The sequence below is a fragment of the Trifolium pratense genome, linkage group LG7 (genome assembly GCF_020283565.1).
Source record: "Trifolium pratense cultivar HEN17-A07 linkage group LG7, ARS_RC_1.1, whole genome shotgun sequence".
Lineage (NCBI taxonomy): Eukaryota > Viridiplantae > Streptophyta > Magnoliopsida > Fabales > Fabaceae > Trifolium > Trifolium pratense.
Window position 1 is genome coordinate 42,942,832 of NC_060065.1, and position 25,248 is coordinate 42,968,079.

The following is a 25,248-nucleotide window of genomic DNA, read 5'->3' on the forward strand; positions in this document are numbered from 1 at the left end:
TTCCATGGCATACAATTTCCAGATTTGGGTCTTCACTCAAATTCGAAGTGACTTTTAAGAATCTTGTGCTATATGGTGAAATGAAGGGGATATACAACTCTTCTTAATGGCTTAATCTTATTATTTCACTTTGGAATCAGAATTAAATACAATAAATTTGTCATATTTGTGTTTCTGTTGGCTGAAAGCAATAAACATCTTAAATTAAGCTCCCAAAAGCATGTGATGTTACACATCCATGCCATTTATTCCTTTGCTGATGATGAAATTCATAGACTTGGGGGTGGAAGTGGTGCTTTAAGCTTAATAGGGGAAAAAGTTGGAAGAAGATGTTTGCAATTGGAGTGCTAAAAATCAGAATGGAAAAGAAACAGTCAAACGGTTAGTCAACCAAGCGTTTTGTTCCTTCGTGAAAATTTCGTGGGATTTTCTTCGCGATAAATAGCATAGCTCATTAAATCTAAACAATTGTGTGAATATTATTATTCTTTTAATCAAAACAATTATCATCTCAAGTGTACCGCTAACTAGAGATTGTTCAGTGTATATCATGTCCCTTCAATTTCAATTACCTTTCAATTATGTTGACCACACAAAGTAATACACTGAGACATGTTCATTATGTGTTTTTAGTTTTTTACCTATTAAAACATAAAAAGTAAAATAAGAAATTGAGTTTTATGAGCCACATGGGTTGGGTCCCTCTATACTTTTTTTCTTTTTTATAAGCAATATTAGTTGTTAGTATTACAATGTTATGTTAGTTTTTTTTCTCATTTGTCCGGACTTGAACTCTGGACATCCTGCTACTTAACTCTTAGCTCAATTAGTTTAACCAGTTAAACTACTTATCCTACCCTGGTCCCTCCATACCTTGATTCGTTGGAAAGTTTTCCAAAAATAGGAAATTGGCTCAATATGATTAACTTTTGATGGGCCAATAATGGGTCCATCATTAGAGGCCCATATTGCCACTACTGATTACGATTCTTAGGAACTACTCTGAAAACATGCCCACAACACTTCATTTGATGACATTGAATGATACCCAAATTAGATGCTTTTAAGATTAAAATAATTATTAATTTATTCAAAAAAAGCATTAAAAAATGATGTTAAGAAGCTTGACTTGGAAGAAAGGTGACACTAACTTTCCATTGTGAAAAAGACTATGAAAAATTAATTTTCAAGTTTAGGTCTCTCCACCATGGCACAAACTAACATATAATGGGGTCCAATTCATTTTTCTTCTATTTTTTATTTTTAAAAAATTATGGGAGACTCATGGTCACAAGAAACCACCTAAAAAAATTTACATATAATCTATCGATTACAAAATTTTAGACTAAAGTTCAAAATGCAGTTTATGTGAACTGGCAGTCTAATTATTTGTGTCAACTTTGGTGTTTTTTCTATTTTTATTTTTATTTATTTGATCAAATAGTCTAATTGCTAGAAATTGACCTCTTAAGGTAAATAAATGTGTGATCCCGGATTCGAACACTGGTCCTTACATATAGAATATAATATCCCTACCAATTGAGTTATACTCACGGGACCTGTGTCTTTTATTAGGCACAACCAATTTTTCGTCCAATAATATTAATTCATAAATGTTATTTGTCACTTTGTCTTTGACAATTCTTAGTATTTGCTAACCTTTTCACACTTTTAGGGCCAAATGCCATTGACAAATCGAATAATTAGAAAAGAAGTTCCCATCAACTTTTCTGTTAGCTCCAATTTAAACTAAACATAAATTATTACTGGGATTTTTGTGTTGATTGATGGGGGAATATTTGACAATTAGGCTAGTTTATTAAACAAAATTATTAATGCAAATTTATTGGATGAAAAAGAAAGGTGTTGGTTGCTTAACTTTATTTTAATATGAACAAAAATTTGGAATCAAATTTTGTTTATATAGAATTATTATTTTTTTAAAAAAGTGACCTCTGATGTAACTTGGGATAGGAAATAATGGAATAGCATATACTTTCAATATTCACTGCAAATTTTATCATATGATAAAATAAATTGGGTTGCTTCAGAATGGAGAGAAGGGATTGAGAATCAACTAAAGTAAATATGGATTAAAAATAATTCAGAGTATTCTCCTATTTTCAGTGTTTATTTTGCACTATACTTTTTGCAAGAATAAATTTAAAGTGAATTCTCTTTTTTCAATCGAATTTTTTATATGTTTGATTCACAAATCCAACTTGTCCATTGTTGATAAATTCAAGGCAAAATCCACTTGAACCAATGTTGACAAATTTCAAAATAATAGTTGAAAGTTTAAATTATTATTTTTTTCCTTTTAGAAACAACAACAAAATGTTCACTGTTGTCTGTTGGTATAAAAATATTAATAATTGGATCTGACTTTAATGAGTATGATAATCTCTTGTTTTTTCATACAAAAATAAACATTGATATTTTTTACAACTCAATAAATAATGTGGTGTTTCTTTATAATTTTGCTATTTTGGTTTTTCCTTCTTTAATAAACTTCTGACATTTTATTCTACTGTAAAATTGACTTTCAAATATGGTGATGCGACATATAATTTATGGCAGCCTGGCAGTGGCAGGATTGGATTGGATATACACTATTATTAAGAAAAATGTTCTTGTTAATACGTGTCTTTTATTATAAAAATATTTGATTTAATAATGTAAAAAGTTTAATGCTTAAAAAGATAAAATACTAAATTCAATATTTACTTTTTTAAAGCGCATATTAACATTCTCTAAAAATATTGATGAAAGAAATTTAGGATAGAAATATGGGTTTTTCTATCATAAACATGTTATATACCTACTGAAAGTTTTACAGAAGATAATTGTACAAATAAATGGATCCACCCATGGAATAAAATCTTGCCCAAAAATTCTACCAAAAAAATAATCTTGCACAAAGTGTTTCAATTTTTATGAATGATGTTTTCATTAATCTTAATTACTGAAGAGTTTTCTTTTCAGGTTCGAAGTGTTTCCACTTTTTACATGCTAAAAATTTGACAACCTTATTGAGTTTATGATTTTGGTTCTCTAAGTTTATCCTTTTTTTTTTCTTTTTTTTTTTTTTTTCCTTTTGGGGGATGCCTTCTTGCTCTAATTATAGTATTTATCTCTGCTTTCTTCTATACAAATACAATCTTATTTCACCATATAACAAGAGATCTAGTTGATCTTATATTTTAAGTTTAGGTTTAGTTCAAATCAAATGCTAATGATCCATTTTCTCCAAAAGAATGACATGAGTTACCAATACTTAATAAAATCTAAAAAAGAATGACATTAAAATCGGAATACAAGTATGGTCATATAATATCATCATCCCTAAGTCTATCTATTTTCTCATGCTTTACATAAAGCCGGCCTAAATAAGGGTAAGTGAAGAAAATCACATCAAAAAAGAAAAGGAAACACAGAAAAAAGTGGAAGAAAAAAAAGCACATCAAAGTGTCTTCTGATCACATGAAGTTATATCAACTAGAAAGAGAAATATCAATGTATATTGTATACACAAGGAGTTCCTCAACATACAAATACTATTCATCAGATTCCATTGTGGGACTCTGAATGCAGCTATCCATTTTATGAAGTTCCAGCATTCTCTTTTCTGGATTACAGAGGCCTGTAGGTAAACAGCATCCATATCATTTCAGAAACTATGTGATATTTTTAATGGTGATTAAATAATCTAATCATACATAATAATTAAAAAATAACACCTAAACAAATGAATTCCTACTTATGATCAAATATTAAACACATCTATGATATCATCATGAAATCTTATGCATCAATAACCTGACGTGGCAAGCATGCGATCAAAGAACGCTATCCTCTCTAACGATTTTGCTTAAAAATGTCACAATTAGAGCAAACTGTGCATGAGTTACCTTACCTTTATAATGTGGCATAGTGGGGCTACTTGGACATTTTTCTATTAATTGTGTGAGATGGTGGAAAGATCTCGCCAAGTAGGGGAAATAAAGCCAGGTTCAAATGAAAAGTGTGAACATGCTGAAATAAACTTCCATAAGGTTGAAAACGAAGTAACCAAGAGGGAGATGGAAAAGCAATTGAAGTTGTTCAAAATAGGACTATTAATGGTTCGATTCACAGAGAAAACTGAACCGAACCGAACTGTCAATAGTTTGTCACAAACCGAACTGTCATAACAGTTCAGTGAACCGGTTCAGTACTTCCGAATCGAACCGAACCAAAACTGAAAAATTGAACCAATATTGACGGTGGAAAACTGAGAAACCGAAACAGTAGAAAGTTGGAAAGATCCACATTATTTCTGGAAGCAAAGGAATCGAACTGTCATAACAGATCTATTTGGATGCATAGGAATGAAAGATCCACTATTTCAGTTTTCACCTCTTATAGCTAATGCTTTCGCCGACAAATCAAAACATAAAACGAAAGGTAGAAGCTGCACGTGGTATACTTAATTACAACCGAACCATTTCTATTTTTCGTTTTCCATTTCTGGTACTGAACTTACAGTGGATTCATAGATATATATAGTTCTAAAGCTTGATGATGGTAGTTTGTGAAGACTTTTTGCTGAACAAGCAATCATCAGATGCTTGTGAATTGCTTGAGAAGAGAACTAAACCGTGATTTACTGATTTTGAGTTTGTCTTTTTTTTTTCTTTCTAGTTTGGTTCTCACAGCTCAGTAAATAGTTCTTAGCAGTTCGGTTCAGTTCGAGACTGTGCTTTAAATTTTGGTTCGGTTCACGAACTTCTACATGGTTCAGTTATTTTCAGTTCAGTTCGGTGGGTCGGTTCAGAACTTATTTTGGCCACTGCTAGTTCAAAGTAATAGATCAAGAGAAGTATGTGACGAATGAGTTTACAACAAGAAGGATCACTAGCATAAACCTTAGTGGAAAAATTCATATAATAAATGTGAAGAACAAAAAGATTCAACAAGTAGGACTGTAGGAGGTATTGCTATTTCTCATAATGAAAAAAGGACATCTAAGTGAAACGGAGTGTAGGATAGATGCTTCATATAATGATAATTAATCTAACGCTTGTATCTACTAAGAATGGAACGATTAGGCTTGTTTGCATGCTGGATTTATAGATGTCTACCTAAAGACTTTCAGCAGTTCGAGCTCTTTATCCACACGTGACTTTTGTTTTTCTACCTAATGACTCCAATCTCCAGCATTGCTGAGTTGAGTTCATTCTTCGGTGGCTCTGTTCGCTTTGGTTGCTTTTATGTCACAATCCTTCTTCCACACAGTTGCAACTAAATCAAGAAATCGTGTGTTGTGGAGGGAAGTTTGAAGTCCTCAAGGTAGAAAACCAAAATCATGTGCGAAATGAAAAGCACAAAGATGCTGATATTCACCGTGAGCAAAATAGAGTTCAAAGCTAAGAGGGAGACGGAGAAACAATTGAAGTTGTACAATAAAATAGAACTGGAGAATTACATAGGCAAATCGGTTTACGAGATGCCATGAGGTACACCGGTAAAATATTGAAATTGAAACAAGTCATATCATGACTACGAAAGAAAACAAAAAAAAAATTAACAAGCAGAATTGTTATTAGTAAGGAACATCAAAATGAAATAGAGGACAGGATGAATGTTTTGAGATAAAAAATACTACAACAAACAACTCATGCCGCTGCAGAGGGTGGAATAGACAGGCTTCACTGACACGTTTAAAGTATAGAAATTAAGGACAATTATTCGAAAAAAGGTAAGATGCCTCAACAAATGTTGAGCTGGAATCTGCATCACTGTTGTGTGAGGCTTCGTGCGAAGTGGTTGGGCATAGACGTACAGGTGAAGATTATCAATGTATGGAGTGATGATTCTAATTTCTTCAAACTTGAAATGTTCATCATCTAACTCTTGAGTTTGAATTTCATTTTCAGCCCCCTTAAAGTGCATTTCAGCTCTGACCAAAAACAAAAAGTGCATTTCAGCGGTTCAAGCTCTTATCCACACATGACTCTGTTTTTCTACCAGATGAATCCAATCTCCAAGCATCACCAAGTCAAGTTCATTCTTCAGTGGCTCGGTTCTCTTTCATTGCTTTTTTCTCACAATCCTTCAAAGTTCAAACACTCTGTCGCACATAAATAGAAACAGTGTGTGGTGGAGGGGAGATTGAAGTCCTCAAGGTAGAAAACCAAAATCATGTACAAAATGAAACACACAAAACATGCAGAAATTCACCGCGATAGCAAAATTGAAGTTCAAAGCTAACAGAGAGGATGGAGAAACAATTGACGTTGTTCAATGTAATAGAACTGGAGAATTACATAGGCAAATCAGTTTACGAGATGCAGAGAAGGTGCACCAGTAAACAACTGGAATTGAAAGAAAAGAAGTCATATCATGAGCACAAAGGAAAACAAAATGATTTAACAATCGGAATTGTTATTTCTCAATATAGTAAGGATCATCAAAATGAAAAAGAGGCCCATTATTTCTCAATACAGAGCAAAAAAAAAAAAACTTTGGCTTTAAATGGGCCCCCCCAAAAGTGGGCGGTGGGATTGGTCCCCTCGGATTAGACCGTCCTAGGGCCGGATACCGAGTTTTCAAGAAAAAAAATAGACGGTAGGATGGATGTTTGAGATAATACATCTAAGACTCCGGCATCTACTGGGCCTTTATTGGTGCCATGTAAAAGTTTGTGCATTGTTGTGTATAGGTTAAGACTTAAAATTATCATTTTATGGATATCTAACTAAATTTTGTTATTTGATGAATCCTGGAGGATATAGATATATTTTGAATTTCATTTTCAGAGAATGTTTGAATTTCTTTTTCAGCTCTCTGAAAGTGCATTTCAGCAGCATCTAACTTTTTTTTTATGAATCCCTGGGTTAATGATTAATGAGTTTATATTTCTATTGAAACTAGCAGTCACTGCATTAACAAAAAAGAATTCAATTTTGATAAAAACTCGTTAATTGTTACAATATTACCCATCTGGGTTTCTAGTTTCTTCTATTTGAAGTTTCTGATTAGTATTACATTATTTTGCAACCTGATTTCCATATCTTTACTGCAGTGTTGCAACTGTTTATATTTGTATTGTTGAATTTGTCACTTCTGACAAATACAACAAAAGGCACACAATTGAAGGTTTAGTGCATCTTTTTTCCCGTAGATATGATGCTGGATATTTCATTCTTTGGTACATTAGTTTCTGAATCTGCATTTTATCATTGACTAGTTAATGAATAAAGAAACTTAGAGTTGGAGGTGGTGACTGGTGGGGACAAGGAGGGGTGGCCAGGGAAGAAGGAGCCGTAGTTTCTACCACATCATCATACCTTGTGGGATGAGCAATCTCGCGTAGGCGTAGCAAAACCTCGCAAAGTTTTATCATGCCTTGAAGGGTATTTTAGGGTAAATGGCATTAAATCTATTCAAAGTTATATTTGCATATATTTGAGACCGGAGGGAGTATTTTATTTAACATTATGTACAACAGAAATACAAACCTGAACACTTTGGAATATCCCAAACAGCTATTGATGTCGATGTACACTCTGGAGAACAAAGTTCATGAATATTCTCATGGTTGACATTCATTGCAAGCATCCAAGCTCCAATGGTAACATCCTCATTGCTGAACATCCGAAAACTGTTTTTAAAAAAAAAGGATGCAAACTTTACATTTACAATTATAAGAATATGGAAGAGCAGGGACTGAACTGAACAAGGCTGCAAAAGGATGCAAACTTTACATCCACAATTATAAGGATGCAAACTTCACTTTCACTGAATATCAGTAAAACCAATATACTCCAAAAAGGGGTGGTAGTTATTGGTGAAATTACTACCGTCTGCTGAAGGTCAAGTGAACAAAGCAATAAAGCTGAGGACAAAGAAAAGCTTGCCTGTTATTCTTAAGAGCGACCAAGCTTTGTACAACATCAGCAGAAAGAGCATATATAGGACCATAAGCATGAAGGAAATACTCCTTTCCAAGCAAATTAGATAGTGGCTCATACCTGCAAGATTTACTGGTAAAATTACTCCAAAAGCCTTGCCAATATGCTGGTTGTAAAATGAAAACTTAAAACCTTTAATTGTTGATATAGGGAGGCTAGATAGCATATTGCATAACCTCAAAATAAGGAGGCAGATAACAATTTAGGCTCACAAATATTGGATGTTCCGTGATTTGATCCCTAGTGTATGTTAAGATATTTGGAGGGTAAAGGAAGAAATCAAAAGAAAAGAAAAAAAAAAATAGATGGCAAAAGAATGAGAGTGAGCAATGACTTTCCTTCCCTTTGAGGCTGACGCAGTTAATTAAAATTTCATCTTCTTGTAAAATTTATTATCAAAAAATTCTAGCAATAATAATTAAATGGAGACAAAAACTAACCTGCTTAAGCAATAATAATTCTAACAACCAAGTGTAAACAAATCCAACCAAGCCAAACAACAAGTAAAAGTAAAGAGAAACAACACACACACGAATTGTTTACCCAGTTCGGCTATGTATGGGGGAGAGAGCATCTATCCGATCCACTATCAATGAATGTTTACAAGAGATACAAATGGGTTACAAGAAATTAGCTTCAAGAGTTCACAAAGAACAAACCCTTATTTCCAAGGACGGATCCAGAAATAAAAGGGGTGGGGGCCGAATTATTTTAGAAAAATTAATTTATAACAACAGTACATCACTATTAAACTCTTTGTTTTAGCAAAAAATAATTATAAAACCACAAAATCTAAATCAGGAGGTGGCTAGGGTGGCTACATCAATGACTAATCCTAAAGATTATCAAAAAAAAAAAAAGACTAATCTTAAAATTGTCATCAACTCAAAAAATTAATGAAAAAACTAATCCTAAAATCAAAAACAAAATTGTAAAAAAATAAATAGAAACAAAACCAAATATGAATGAAAAACGTCAACCATAATTTTTTATTCATGATATTAAAAGAAATAAACCAGCCATATTAGCATTATTATTTAGACCAGACATTGTTTAACTACTTGTCTACTCCAACAAAAGTTCTACCATTTATTTTTATTATAAATTAATTAAAGTAAAACCAAAAAATGAATGCATGTGATGTGATGCATAAAAACAAAGGCATTTTTATAATTTTGTTAATGCCTTTACGCCTCAAGCGACAATAAAACTTAACTAATCTTTATGTGTTCTACGGCAGTTGACGAAGAGGCCATGCCTGTCCTCCCTTGAATCGGTCAGACTTTCACTGATTATTTCAACCCATTTCTCCCGATCTCTCAACAACAAAGATGAACATAAATCTCACGATCCAAAGTGTTTGTGATGTGTTTCCCAACCTTAGATTAACCCCCAAAGTGCACTCAATAGCATAGGTTTGAAACCCAAAGAATTCCCACACTTTGTCTCTCTAAGTTATCTCTCAAGAAATTAAGCTTTTTTTTCACAAAATGGAAGAAAATAGCTTAAATAGAACACAAATCCCAGTGCATCCACCTCGCAGCTCAGACTTACACACGGGCATCTGCCTCGCAGACGAGGCGGTAGCCAAACCAATTTCCAGTCTTCCAAAGAGATTTTAAGGCATAACACAACATTTATCACATGCGATGATAGAAACAATTAAAAATTGAATATTTCATACCCATCATAAAATGAAATGGTAAAAATTAAAAAGTTCGGGAAATTAAAACAGGAAAGGACATAATTAAAGCATCGGACGTGAAATATGCTCGATCTAGATAGAACTAACCATTTGAGTTTCGGATCAGTGAAAACAGGGCCCTTTTTCATGCATCCTATGTATGTCTGTGAATGAGATCTCTCTTTTGCAATTAGTAATGAAAGACGATCTGATAATAAAGATTGAAAAAATCTTAATTATTGGGCTCTTTTAAGAAAAGGTAATAACCACATTAAAACTACTAGGTTAAACCCTGAAAGATATTGCACCTGGTCTTAAATATATGTCATCATCAGCTTTGACATAAAATTCGGCATCGAAAAGAGCATAAGCAGCTTTAAAGAAAGCTAACCTGTAATAAATAACCATATTCAGCTTAGCAACACATAACAGACATAAAGCACAACAGTTTACTAATTCTGAGAACACACGTTTTGTATGGGAGCTTACTGTACTCCTCTTCAATATCCAAATGAATGAAATCATCATATTCGGCCATTTCCCTCTTAAGTGCAGACATCTTCAATTTATCACTCGTTCTACCAATAACAAACCTAAAAGCCAAGCCAGTGGCTTCTTCCAAGCTGCAAGCATAGAAATAACTCAAGATGAGCCTAATTAAATTACATAATTTTCAGACTCCCAAATTGCATCAGTAACAAAATTATATCAAATAGACAATAGTCCAATAGTTAGATTCAGAAGGAGACCAAATAAAATCACATGTCAAGCCATTCAAAAACATATGGATTTAACCTGTCATTAAACATTATCATATGAATTGTGATATAATGAGAAAAAAAAACTTTGGTTGTTGTTTTGCATTTTCAAACCCAAAATCAATCAAATCCCACCAACATAAGACACAGTGCAGTTCTACTGTTTGAGCACTTGGTGTATGAACCCAATCATGATAAGCTGTTTATCCAAACAGGCCCTAATCAAACATGACATTTCCAATCAAAAAACCCCAATGCTACAGTATAAACAATCACATCACATTATCCTAAAAGCAAAACATCAATAACAATAACAATAACAATTTGATAGAGTTATAGACTATAAGACTAAAACATGTTGTAAATCATTAATTTTTCTTAATTAACCGAAAGAAGAAAATTGAATTGGATAACAAGAAGAAAACTACCGTTGAAGTCCATTAGGATCTGAAGGAAACCAAGTCTTCCTCAAAGATTGACGCCGACCAACGGATCGAAATCCAGTCTGAATACCCACAAAAGCCATAACCTTATGTCTATCATCAGCAACGACATTTCTACCAGCGGTGGTGGTTGGCGTGCTACGATCCCATGTGACGCGAACCGATCTAGGGTTTGTGTTAACGCAGCGATTATCACGAAACGGTTTGAGAAAAACGATGAATGCGAAAAAGAGGAAAGCGAGGATGAGGATTGAGGATCTGCGAGATGAAATTGTTTGACGTGAGTTGAAGAATGATCTGTGAGGGAGAGAAGGCATTGTTGGTTTTAGACCGGAACTTGATGAAGCTCCGGTTGTTGATGGATTGAGAATTGGATCATGTCATTGTAGCATTGGGAGAGAGAGAGAGAGAGAGAGAGAGAGAGAGAGAGAGAGAGAGAGAGAGAGAGAGAGATGAAGGAGAAAGACAGTGGAACTAAAAGAAAGTGACGAAGTTGCGTATGGTGTAAGAATGTATCTGCTAAATGACAGTAATGGCATCAACAGCTACAAAATGTCCGATAATTTAGTAACCGACCATAGGGTAAATAAATTCGGAATTAAAATTGTTCTCACTAGAAATTAAAATGTTCATCTCTGTGGTTCGTTATAAAGTTATAAAGAAAGCTTTTTTTTTTTGAAGGAAAATTATAAAGAAAGCTTATTAACCACTTGAGTTCAATATTTTGATTATTTTTTCAATACACAATTGCAGAGAGTAATAACTCTAGTTGGATAAGATCATATCATAATAGTAGTAGGTAATAAAACTCTTACTCAAAACTTGTCAAAAAAAAAATAAAACTCATACTCAAAAATTAATCTTTAGTTGGTTCAGTGGTGGTTGGCGCTGGCTTGGTAGGGAGGACTACAGTTCGATCCACTACAACTCGATCCACTACAACTGCAATCAGAAAGTGCTGGAACCGCTTGATGTTAGAACGGATCCCGAACCAGATTAAGCGGTTCAATGAACAATATACAAGTAGTAAAAACCAAAAACAAAAATTTTATGCCAAATGCATCATGTGAATGACTACTTATAGGAGTGGTCTATCGGGGACTAGTACTAAAAAATTATTTAAAATTGTATCGACGATATACGCTATTGTTTGAAAATGTAAGTTAATGGTCATCCTCATTTTTACGATTGAAATAGTGATTTAATTGATACTGATTTTATTAAAGTAATAGATAATAAAAATAGAACTCGTATTAAATTGACATCAATCATATCATTTTTTTAAGCCGTAAATAATAGGAGAATATGATTTTATTTTTATTTTTACTTTTAAAGAGTATTATTGCAGTCATTAAATTTTTTGATAATTTTTTTAACAATAAATATTTTGATAATTTTAAACACCGGTCTATTGGTATTATTTTTTTATAGGCTTTATTTTTCAATTAGGTAGGTTTTTTCAGATTTTATTTTGATTAATATTGTTTGAGAAATATTAGTATTTCTTTTGTCTTAGTATTTTTTATTATTTATTTACTATTTATATGATGAAATAAGGAGTGAGATCCACTTAATAGGTCTATTTTTTTTTGCTTTCACCCCCAATTGAATCTGGTTCGGGGGTCAGTTCTGGCATCAAGTGGTTTCAGCCCCCTCCTGATCGCAGTTGCGGAGGATCAAACCGCTGTCCTCCCTACCAAGTTCAGCGTCGATCACCATTAAACCAAGTTAATAGGTCTATTTGAGTATGAGCTTTATAATTCTTTTTTTTTTTAACGAGACTTTAGAATTTTATTTTATGTTTCTTTGCATTGATAATCTTATTTTTAATGAAATTATGAGTTTCTTTTGAAGGAAAAAAAAATCATAAAATATGTCTATATTTTGCTATTTTTACTCAATGCATTTTTTTTAAAAAAATAAAATAATAGGTTTTTCTCTTTTAATTACAAAAGCTTTACATTTTTTAAGATGACCTATGCTTAAAAAATAAATAAAATTTTAGCCTTTTTACTGATTTGTGATAGCCCGATAGGTCTACATGTTCTTTTGTACAAAAAAAATTATCAAACTCGTGCTCTTAGTGTTCAAACAAAATTTACATATGATTAACCAAGACATTGAGTTCAAGTGATCAATGAGGTCAATCTAAGATGAATCGTTCGGAAGAACCCGAGTTCGATTCCTGATGAGAGCAATTCTTGATCAGGTTTTACTTGTTTGTATTAACATTTGTTGCTTGGTTTTAACCATCTGATTCTCAAGAGAATAAGAACACATTAACCACTTGAACCCAATTTTCCCAATTTTGAGAGATGAGACTTTAGTCCCTCTCCTTTTTAATTGTACCTAATTTTTACCTAATCAAATACCTAATTTCATGTTAAGAAAAGTCATCCATCAATGCAGTTAGATCAGATTTTATTACTTCTAGTTAATGCTAGGCCTAACTATATCAACCATTTACTTCCAGTGCAGTTCTATTTTTTCTTTTTCTTTTTTGAACTTAGGCACTATTGAAAGCCACACAAAAAAAGACCAATTGCCTTGAATCCAATTTATGTTTTCATAATTAATGGTTAGTTTTCCCACTATATTCTCTAACTTGATTTCAACTTTCCATTGATTTTGCAGAGTTTGCTAATGTTCCAAAAATAGCTGTTTCATCATACATCACTGAGCAATCAAAATTAGAAACTGCCTCAAAATTGTTGCCCGGAAAAGCTTTGCACGACGCGTTTGAAACATGTCCGTGCAAAGCATTTTCCTCAACTTCACCTATTTCGATATTCTTCTCCTCAATAAGTCTTACACCTGATTCAGTACCATCTTTGTTGGGACAACGGTTCTCAATTTGCATGTTGCATGTTCTCAATTCCTGCACATTGTGTCCTTCACCAGGGGTGATTTTCCCTTCACTGAAAGACCTACTTGTCTCTGTTGATTCTTTGCCTCCTAATGCAATTTCAACAGCTTGAGTATTATCATCTCTGTTGGTTTCACTATCAGCCGTATTGTCTGGTTGATTTTTGCAGTCCATAGGTTCATACTCTGACTTAGCACCAACTTCAATGGCAGTTACATTCCCAGCATCTTGCAGCAATGATTCGGCTATGGCCATTCCTTTGGAACAGATATCTGTTTCTAAAGTTGATTGATCACACAGCTCTGTTTCAGCAGACAAAACAATGATTTCTATTTACTAGTTTATAATAAAGAATGATTTGTGAGTGGTGATAGTGTAAAAAATTGTTGCCGGTGAAACAAAACTAATATCTTATAACACTAACCAAATACACAAAGAAAAAATACCTTCATTTTTCTTGCCATACAAGGATTTTTCAAGTAACACTGTTCCAGGAAAAACCATTAAGTTGATTTTTTTTAATCTCTGCTTGTCAATGTCACCTACAGGTACAAAACCAAAGCCCTTGGTCCATGTCTCCACCAATTCGGGAATGGCTGATACCACAAGCTTTTCTACCTTGACGGACATTAACATCTGACAATGAAATAAATAGATTTAGAAACGTGAAAGGCCACAAGAGAAAGCCAAAAGAAGTAAATGAGGGAACATTCCGAACTCATAACTGTTATAAACGAAGCAATAATTAGAGAAATACTAGCTACTAACACGCTCTTTTCAACACATTTTTGTTATCATTAAGGGAAACTTATGTGGGTTTCACTAAATCATGTGTGCCTATTCCATGTTTAATGGGACCCACACGATTTTGTCCGGTGACAGAAAGTAAACATTTGCTATAATTTCTCTTATATAAAAAGAAAGTCACCAAGTGCAATCTATATCAAATTTCAAAGAAAAATTATTCTGATGAACATGGGATTGTTAATCCAACTAGGGTGAAACTGAAACAATATTTTATATCTGTTTCGTTTGAATACAAATGTCGGATAAACATCAAATTATGACCAAATTTACCTCTTCGATTGAGTTCACAAGGCGTCGGCACATTCCTTGGCGGCGATACCGACTGCAAGTTGCAATTAGAGGCATCTCTGCCACTGAAGTCCCATGCACTCTGCAAAGAAGTAAAAGGCTTTAAGAACAATGCAATAAGTCCCATAACTGGCAAAAATGTCGAAATTGTTAGGTCGGACGTCGTGACCCGGGTTCGAACCCAGGATCTCACAATTATATGTGAGTTTAATTTCAGTGGATTACCACTTCATGTAAGACCAAAAAAAAAAGAACAATGCAATAAAGCACAGATGCTATTTCGAATATAAAAAATTGTGACTATAACCCAATTCATTCGTGAATCCACTGGAAGGGTAAGCTTTAGCATAATTGAAAAAGCATTTAGATTATTGTCTTTACATAATTAAAAAGTGGCTGAAATATAGCCCTTTCACATAAATGTCAGAGAAAAGAATTTAAGTACATTGAATCCTATCATAAATAGCACATGTCATAAGTGTGTTATGTTTTCACCTGATAGATGCTACAGATATTAACACATCCTGTTTCTCCAGCACCACGGTGTAAAACCCTTGAAAATTCAGACGAGCAAAATCAGACCTGAAAATCACATGGAAGTAAAAGCCTTTAAAATCAAGTTGAACACGAGAGAAAGAAAGAAAAAAAAAATCCTAAAGACGAGGCTTTGAAATAGAGCACAAGAGGTGGGGTATTATATTTAGACACATTTAAATGATGCAGCATATAGAAGAGGTGGAAAGGGAAGAACCACTAACCCCCAATTGTATAAAACTTGGGGTATCATGTGGATGCCTGTTCTTAGATCTAACATTGACACGAAACACTCCTCCATGATGGTAAGGGCAACAGCTAATTTTGTATTGCATACTGCCTTTAGGGCAAACCACTGAGCAGAATGAACCTTTTGGTCATCGTGTATGCATCTAAGAAGCGTCCATGAGAAGCCATCAGCATTTTGATTAACTAGCCCCACCTGAGATTGGAGACTGGAGTATACCTGCATGTACCAGAAAATCAAGTCCTTGAACATGCTATAATGTTGGGCTAATAACACAATATTTTAGGTTAGGATATTTCAACGCATTCTCATATCAATATTATAATATAAGTCATCTGCTGTTTTCTATTCTCTTTCCCAAACTGTAAATTTGTAACTCCTAACAAGCATTACAGTGAAATAAGAAATACATGCTGTTTGCTAATATTATTATTCTAATAAAGAAGTGGAACAAAGGGAATAATGATGTCCATCATACTTAGAAGTATCCAAGGATTTGGGAACCCTCCCTTGAAAGCTAGCTATCGAGAGGGAAGAACCAGGCCACTTAAATACTCCACCGAGCATCCCATATTACTAATGTGGGACTTGGGCACCCCATAATTCCCTAAGTTCCTATCAAGAGAATACCTCTTAAAGGTGTGAATACATAAACAAATATTTTAAGACAATCATAAACACCAGTGGTATGTAACAAAAGTAACTACGCCAAAAGATAGAGAAAAATAATACTCTTCCATCCTTATATAAAACCATTTATTATCCTTCGCCTAACATCAACCTTCAACATGGTATTAGAGCTTCTATGGCAAAGTAATTGACAATTTGATCCTTGCCAGCCCCCCATTCTACTTGGAAAAAAAGGTGAGTTTCAGCACAAAGTAGAAAGAGATCATGTGAGGGTTGTTGTACCTAAGAGCCTAAGCTTTTGGGATAATCAATTCACAACATGTCAAGAAATAACTACAATCCTTAAAAATAATGAGAAGATTCAAGAAATAACTGCAACATTTTGGAACTATATTTGCCCCAATAAAGAAATTTAATCAGAAGATCAACATTTAAAGAAATTTAATCAGAAGATCAACATTTAACATGCCAGAAACTTACAAGTAGTTTAAAACATAAACCAAACATAACCTTCAAAAGGCATTGAATACAATCTTCAACTTATATATAGTAAAATGACTAACTCATAACAAAACCTACACTATCATGCAATATGTCACAGACAATATTGTATCAAATATAGTTCTTCCTGACAATATGCCATCAATTTTTAAATTCGAGAAACTGATTTCAAATGGAAGTGTTGAAATTCGAGAAATTGTGTATAGTACCTCCTGACAACTCTGACTACAAAACCAAGTGTCTGAAACTGCTCCTTCTTGTTTATCTCCTTCTCCTAGGCATTTCTCGTGATCTATTCATTACAATTTACAAGCCACGCATCATCAAATGGTATCATTATCGAAGCATCAGAAAGGCTAAAGAGTGCACGAACTTTCAGGCCAAAAAGATTATTATCCATAATCAAATTAAGCGATCATTTATTATTTTCCCTCTATCCCAAAATAAATGACACATCTAACCAAAAAAAATGACACATTGACCACTTCACGTATGCTAATCCACAATTTTGATCATTAATATTTTTAATCATATATTATTAAAAATTATAAAAATTTGATATTTTGAAAATATTCTTGGAGTCAAATCAAACATCTTATATACTAACATTTGAATTTATATACTAGTAAAAAAAATGGCCAAAGTAGATTATGTGATTAGTGCACATGGTCAAACCAAGTCACTTATTTTGGGACGGAGGGAGTAATAAGGTATAGGCTTAATTGCGCTTTTGACCCCACCACCCCAAGTTTTACAATTGTGCAGTTTTGGCCCCGTAGTTTAAAATAAGCGATTTTGACCCCTCAAGTTTATCCCCTTTTTATTTATTTACCCCCCCACCCCCACCCACCCCCTCACATTTTAACCAAACTTAGGTGACATGACCTTCTACTTACACGTGGCTAGTTCTAATTGACAATGTGAAAATTAATTGAAAATATTAAAATAAAAAATATAACTAAATATAGCACGTGCGGCGAAGTAGAATCATGTATCATCTCTTTGTGGTTTAGGGGAAAATTGGAATGCCGGAAGAGAAGAAAATTGGAAGAGGATCCTGGAAGACAATGATGGGAGAACAGCAGGAGGGGGGGGGGGGGGGGGGAGGACGGGGACGAGAGAGAGAGAGAAGCAGCAAAGAAGACACGGTGATGCAAGAACAGCTAGACAGCCACAGCACAGCTCGATGAAAATGGTATATCAAAGAACAAAGACATTGTTTCGATTCATTAAATATCCCAACAGCGGTCCAAATATCTCACTTTATAAACCCAACCAACATGTGGGTCTATCAATTTATTCAAAGAAATACCTAAATTAGTTGCAATTAAATGAGATGAGAATCTGAGTATCTGAAGCTAATTAATTTAATTAATAAACTAATTAACTTTACCAATAAATTTAATTAGTTTAGTTGAATTAAATTAACCTAACCTTGTAACCAAAAAAAGAAAGAAAAAGAATAACCTAAACTATTGGTGAATTTTATATTTGCAGAAGTTATTTTATTTTTTTATCACCAAAAAAAGAAGTTAATTATTTTTCATGGGTAGTTTTGACCATTCATAAACAATAATACTTCTCACTTTCTTTTATTTCTCTTATACCAAACAATCCATCACATCTACTATATTTCTCATCTCTTTCTCTCTTCACACTTTCTTCTCACAACCAAACACACCATAAATACGATCAAACACAAAAGACAAATTTCTATGGTACAACTAAGCTTGATATCAATCTACAGGCTCTATAAAGATATTTAAAGTTTAAACCATACGATCTATTATGCAAAAAATGAAGGTGTAGGTCAAACTTACATTTATGTTCACATTGTGAACATTGTAATGAATCATGTGTATCTGAAGCCTCTTTATCAATGACCAAATTACCACAAATCCGACAAGTGCAGTTTATGCAGTACCAGTTGCCATCAGGGATCTCCTGATGTACAGAAACAAAACTTGTATCATTCTTCTGAGGCAGGGTAAGAGAAGCCCAACAATAGTCACATCCATAAGAATATGAACAATGAAAGACTTAATTGATGATATTTAAATGCATAGAATAAAAAGAAGTAAGCATATTAGATCGACGTAGATAGACATGTGAATATGTTGGTAACACATAGTAACTTGGTTTTGGTTCATTATTAATAAATTAAGTTTGCAGTTCAAAAAAGTAACTCATTCATGCCATCAAATTTATATTAAGAGAGAATATACTCACTTAAATCACGGCCAAACATAACATAAAGTTTGACAGTTCATTTGTATTGGCTTGTAAAAAGCAGAGTAAAATATAGTTACATTGCATGGAGAAACTTCACCCTTGATCATGATTCATCTGTGTTCTTAAATGAGATATAGGCCTATGATAGAAAATTTTAATTGCAACAATATTTTCTAGCAATCAGCAAAGTCAAAATAAATACTCCCAATTACAAAGCAGAAAAACTAAATTATCAGCAGGGTTTCACGCAGGAAGGGGAAGAACTACAGGATTTTCTTATTATGTGAGAATGGTACAGGAGGATGTTATAACAAGCACTCAATGGCAGGTTTGAATTCCCAAAATAAATAAATAAACACTTTATAAGCAATGACAAGGGATGAAAAGAAGAAAAAGATAGAACAAAAGTAAAAAGATAAACCTGAGAACAACAGACCTGAGCGGACAAACAAGCCAGGTGATAAGTAGACGGACAGTTATCACAACATATCAGCTCACCTCCCTCACCACACAACCCGCACGAGTCATCATTTCTGTCATTATCAACAACATTCACAGCTTGATTTTGACTTTTCTTGGCTTTGTATTCAGCTGACCAAGCTTGAAGGAGGCGAAGTGTAAAGGGCTCACCAGACTTCATGAAAAGATTCAAGCAAGGGCGACTCAGCATAAACCCAGCATGAGTCTTGAACTCTGACAATGTAAGCACCTTACCACAACACTTACAAACAATGCCATCTTTGGTGATCTTACCTTCCTTAGTGACAGAATTATCTTTTGGATTTCGGTATTGAATAACATTCTTTAAAGATATGACCCCGTTCTCGATCAACCAGGACAAGAGAGTCCTTTCCCCGAGATAATACATCTTCCCATCCTTATTGTGCTTCCCTCCATTACAAGGGTTCCTTGGTAGCAACCTGCAACGGCCTTTATTGCTTTTAAGCTTTCTCAAACCACTTGATTTGCCAGGTTTAGCTCTAGAATTACATCGGACTTTCTTTGGGTTGAAATCCTTATTCTTGAGTATTGCTGACACTAATAGATCGTCATCTTCAATATGGCATCTTTTGGACTTATTTTTTTCAGTAATAGAGTAGTTTGTTTTCTTAATATGTCGCTTGTTTGCACTACCCGTCAACTGCTCGTGGTTCCTTTTTTTTCCCACACTGTCAACTACATAATCCTGAACTTGTTCCAACCCAGCCTGAGTGCCACATGCATCACCATTCAGGGACTGTGCCTGGTCAGTAATAGTTGATCCCAGTATGTCACTATGGTATAACATACTCGGTTTGATTTGAGATATCCTTTTGCACTTCCTCCGCATTTTCTTTTTAAGAATACCATCATAGGAGGACCATGTACTATCTTTCCCAAATACAGAAGCCATTGAGATCTTCCTCCCCTCTTCCTCAGTGCATTCAGACTGATTTTCTGATGTGTGCTTATCAAAGCTTTTGGAATTTCTAAGTTTAGCATGATGAACAGCATTCACTTTAGATTCCAAGTCCAAATTTTCAGAGCTTGTAAGAACATTGAAAGAGGAAGCACTGGATTGAGTAACAGTGCTACCCAATGCACAAGCAGGTGAGACTAGATCCATACTACTTTTGCCCACTGACAATTCACTACAACGATTTTCTATGATGTTTGGTTTATGTTCTCCGACATACACATCTTCTTGATTACCATCAGATTTCTGCTTACAGACATGATTGTTTATCACAAAAGCAGATGTTTCTGTGGTTCTGGTGGCTTTTGAAGTGTCGCAGAAAATGGATTGGGCGTCCTTTTGACCAGAATGAGCACGAGAACTATCCTTCCATGCTAAATCAACTGGAGCATATGCCATTTTACCCTTTTTAGAAACTAAACTACAAGATGCTTGTATTATTACCTCTCCCCTTTTCAGAGCACCAATCTTTCTATCAAAATATACAACTACTACAAAAGGATCCAAAAGCCACCATTGATAAGCCAACATAGCAGCGGTTTCTGGCTGGGTTTTTGATTTTTCAACATTTGTCAGTGCACTCGAAAGATCAGACCAGAAATCGCTAATATTAGTCCATTCCTTACGGCCTCCATATGGTATATTGTATTTTTCAACAGACAACTGTTGGCCACATAACCTCCAAACTTTTGTAAATTCCCGAATAGTTTTTCCAGTTGGTGTCGTGTAGACTGACTCCATCCACCGCCTACAAGGCCGTAGATGCTTACCAATAGACCATCCTAACATCGTAAGCAACTGCACAACATGAAACTGCAGTAAGGAACGGGGATCCTCTTTGCCTGGCTTTGACAAAGATTTTGAGATAACCATATTAGAAGATTGAAATTCTTCCGCCATTTCCTCAGTTTTTAAAGGAGACTCAGACTTCTTCACAACAGTGATTGATGGACTCGTTACAACTAGCCTGTTTGCCGAGCTCTCCTGGGATACAGGAGAAGCAACTACCTTAGTTACAGAAATCTCTTTTACAATGTTCCCATCTTCTGTTTTAGATTTACAATTTGTAACATCTACATCATTATTAGAAGCATATTTATTATGTACCAAGTTATGCTTCAATAGACAGCAACTAGATATCACACCGTGTTTAGATGATTCAACCGTACGAAATGCAATTGGGTCAATATCACAGTTTGTAGCAGCGCAAGGCAGGTTGGAAATTACTACTTTTTGAATTCCAGATGAACCCAAAACATCTTCTGAATTAGATCTACTACAAGGAAGTTCATGCAGAGAAAACTTCATACGTTTGACATTTACGTTCTCATCATTCTGGTCTTCACAAGTTAAACCCTCTGGCAAACACCCAAGAGCAATTTCATTAGAATGCTGAATCAGATTAATGTCCTCCTCAGGATGTGTAAATCTCGAAGACGAGGGACGAAATATGACTGAGTTCTCATTACTAGAGCCAACTGATTTAAATGTGTTTTTAGTGGATTCATGTTCAAGGTTGATGGCTCCAGAAACAACACGCCTCTGACTAGACTGAAAAGTATCATCACCAAAAAAGACCTCTGTAAAAATCTGTCGTTCTTCATTAGATCCTTCAAAGTTATCATCACATAAATGTTCCATTTTGTTGCTGACTAGTGCAGTTCACTTCACAACTTCTGTTACTCGTCTACATGTTGCCACCATTATAAATGGCTAGCTCTTGCATACTGTAAATAAATTTCGGAAGTAACGCGTTTCTTCATCCATCATTCCCTTGTTGTCGAACTTCATTTCTGCAAACACAAATAAAATCACGCGGTAAGGGCTTGAGAATCTACATGAGATTATAGTTTCCTAATTTTGCGATTTATGCATTTAAACACCTAAATAAGGGATTTTTTTATTTCAGGATATGATAACTTTGGGTTTATAGAACAATTATGATTCATGCATACATTGAACTAAAAGACCACGCAAAGCAATATAATCATAAATTGCCCACAATGTACATGTTTCCAAAATTAATCTAGGGGTACGGAATCAGACATATATCATTTTACAAGCAACAATGCTTTTGAACATAGAAAGAGTCGCATTTATCTCAATGTAGTCTACGAATCTAGGATAAGTGCTACTTTGCATACTCTTCTTCCACATTACTATCAAATAAACTACTATAAATGCTACATTGTGATTCTCTCTTGGAATTTTTATTATCTTACTTTCCCATTTTTCATTTCTGTTTTCCATTTATATATGAAACTTTCGATTTCTACATTACCAGTTTACCATTAACAGCCTCTAGTTATAGCAGTTATCTCCATTAATTCACTTTACATTTTGCTTCCTATCAACAATAATGACTAAATTCAAAAGCAACATTTTCTGCAAAAAATTACCAAAGCAACATTGATAAATCTTCATGCATTCATTTATCAATAACCATAAAAAATCACATAACATATTAAGAACATTAAAGATAAATTGAAAAACATTAAATACAAACACCAAAACTTCAAATTAAATAAAATAAATAAATAAATAATCAAAAAGAACATGGTAGAACAGTAACACATACCAGTTTCTCAAGAACCGACCCAAAATCCAGCATTGAAACACAGAAAATCCAAAGCAAAATCCTCACTTTATTCACAGATCGAAACCCACTCTACCCAACTCAGATTCCCAACAAAACAAATTCCCAAATCAATCCATAGAAACACTTCTTAGCTCAGATTCACCCAATCCACAAAATTAGGGTTCATGAAAAAAATTCACAATCTTTTCAAAATCTGAGCCTAAAACAAACAAATTGCAAACTTTTCTTGATTCATTTCTTCAGTAGCATGAACAATGCTATAACAAACTTCAACAAATCCCAAAGACAAAAAAGAAAAAGAAGAAAATGAAAACACTATCTGTTTTGTTTCTCTCTCTAAAAAAAACCCTTTTTTGAGTTTCTCTCTCTAGAAGCATATCCTAAACTCTCCCATGTGACTACCCTTTTAGATGAAGCAACTATTCATACATACACTCATTGAGATTGTGTTTGTTGTCTCTCTATGGAAATGGTAAGTGGGTCCCACCGCTTAAGGTTAAAGTACTTTCTTTGTGTTCATACTTCTTTCATTTTCTCTCAGGTGTGAAGAGAGATCATGTTTTTTTCGGCTTAATTATATCAAGATTAATTCAATTCATGCGTTAATGTTACTTGTTAATTACTTCTAATTTGTGTTTATGTGGAGTTGTAGTAATGTTAAGAGAGAGGAGGAGTAGTTATCTTATTGTGTCCGAAAAATATAGTTTTTCTTTTTTATAAAAAAAGAAGATGATGACAGCATAGTCGCTTATCTAAAATTAATTAGATAATAAAATTAGGTCTGTTTGGTAAAGTTAAGTTATAAGTTAGTTAAAGCTGATAGTTGAAAAGTTACCACAAGTTAATAGATGAAAAACTAGTTGATTTAAATTGAAGTGTTTAGTGAAATTAGTTTTTCAAGTGACTGATAAATACAAAATGACATAAAAGTATATATATATATATATATATATATATATATATATATATATATATATATATATATATATATATATATATATATATATATATATATATATATATATATATAATTTTATTTTTAAAAATTATATGTATAAGCATTTTAACTATAATTTATTTTAAATATTTAATTTATTAAAATTAAAGTTTCAAATTGTAAAAATGATATATGAATTTAATTGAGATTTGTTGAACTATAATTGTTTAACTTTATTATCAAATTTTTATATTTTAATGGAGAATTATATCGTTTTATTTATTTATTTATTTTTTGACAAAAACAAACTTAGTGAATTTCATTCATAATAGTAGTTTCAACATAAGATGGACAATGATCAAAGACCTGAGGACTAGCAAAAGAACGAGTTGCCTGAAAATTATATTTTTATTTAAAATGGTAAATGTGTAAAAAGAAAAACAATAAATATTAATATGCATTCAACAAAAAGGATTCCGTTGAAAAAAAAAATCAAACAAGTGTGGTTACTACTCCTAAAAGAAATAACGTGGGTAGTTTAATTTTTTGAAAAACAATCAAAATTATTAAAACTAATATAATAAGGGTAAAAACGAAATAAAAGGTAAAAAATTATAAGTTATAAGCTCGAACGCTACTTGAAATAACTTTTTAAATTATGTTCTAAGCTAATTAGAGAAGCTTGTTATCAAACACATCTAACAAACTTATAAACTAGTTCAATAAGCTATAGGCTAACTTATTGTCCTTACCAACCCTTAATCGTTCAGGAGAACTCGAATTTTATTTTTAATATGAATAATAATTTGTTGTCAAATTTTATTTATTTTAATTTGCGGCCGAATTTTGAATTATTAGGCTTTATTCCTTTAAAAATCAAAGAGTTAATATAAAAAAAATGACAACGGGCATGCTGCTATGTGTGTTATTTCTTTTAGGTTGAGTTTTAACTCTTAAACCCCATTTGGATTGATGTATTTGAAGCTTATGTGAGTTTATCTATTAACATAAAGTCATTAGTATATTAATGTTCGGGTAAATTAATATAAAGTGTATATCACAATTTCACAAGCTGCTTATGCCATGTTTTGATAAGCACTCCGTATTAGCTTATACATTGGCTTATACGAAGCTTATACAAAATTTGACCACTTTCAATTTTCGCCCGTGCCAATTTCAAATAAAAATTATCATATTTAGTGTTTATCTTTTGGTCTTTTCATGCTTATCCTTTTTATCAACACACTTCTTTTTCCTTTTTTTTTCTTATCATCTTTCTTCTATTTATATAGACGTGTGTCACCACTTAAA

The 25,248-nt window shown here is 33.3% G+C and overlaps 2 protein-coding genes across 5 annotated transcripts; both read right to left on the reverse strand.

The window, feature by feature from the left end:
* Positions 1–3,277: 3,277 nt before the first annotated feature.
* Positions 3,278–11,398, reverse strand: LOC123895082 (probable beta-1,3-galactosyltransferase 14). Its single transcript, XM_045945275.1, has 7 exons — positions 10,826–11,398; positions 10,110–10,262; positions 9,948–10,030; positions 9,748–9,847; positions 7,902–8,015; positions 7,503–7,645; positions 3,278–3,643 (listed from the first exon to the last, which is right to left on the reverse strand). The coding sequence occupies exons 1-7, from the start codon at positions 11,155–11,157 to the stop codon at positions 3,558–3,560; spliced, it is 1,011 nt and encodes a 336-aa protein (XP_045801231.1). The 5' UTR covers positions 11,158–11,398; the 3' UTR covers positions 3,278–3,557.
* Positions 11,399–13,387: 1,989 nt separating this feature from the next.
* LOC123895083 (increased DNA methylation 1) lies at positions 13,388–23,702 on the reverse strand. Of its 4 annotated transcripts, none has more exons than XM_045945277.1 (9): positions 22,980–23,702; positions 19,382–22,194; positions 18,534–18,657; positions 16,923–17,005; positions 15,560–15,801; positions 15,297–15,383; positions 14,784–14,883; positions 14,153–14,342; positions 13,388–14,008 (listed from the first exon to the last, which is right to left on the reverse strand). In XM_045945277.1, the coding sequence occupies exons 2-9, from the start codon at positions 22,040–22,042 to the stop codon at positions 13,452–13,454; spliced, it is 4,044 nt and encodes a 1,347-aa protein (XP_045801233.1). In that variant the 5' UTR covers positions 22,043–22,194; positions 22,980–23,702; the 3' UTR covers positions 13,388–13,451. The 4 variants fall into 4 exon arrangements, with proteins under 4 accessions (XP_045801233.1, XP_045801235.1, XP_045801234.1 ...); XM_045945279.1 differs by having other exon boundaries at positions 13,388–13,984; positions 22,980–23,651; XM_045945278.1 differs by having other exon boundaries at positions 13,388–13,984; positions 19,367–22,194; positions 22,980–23,648.
* Positions 23,703–25,248: the final 1,546 nt, after the last annotated feature.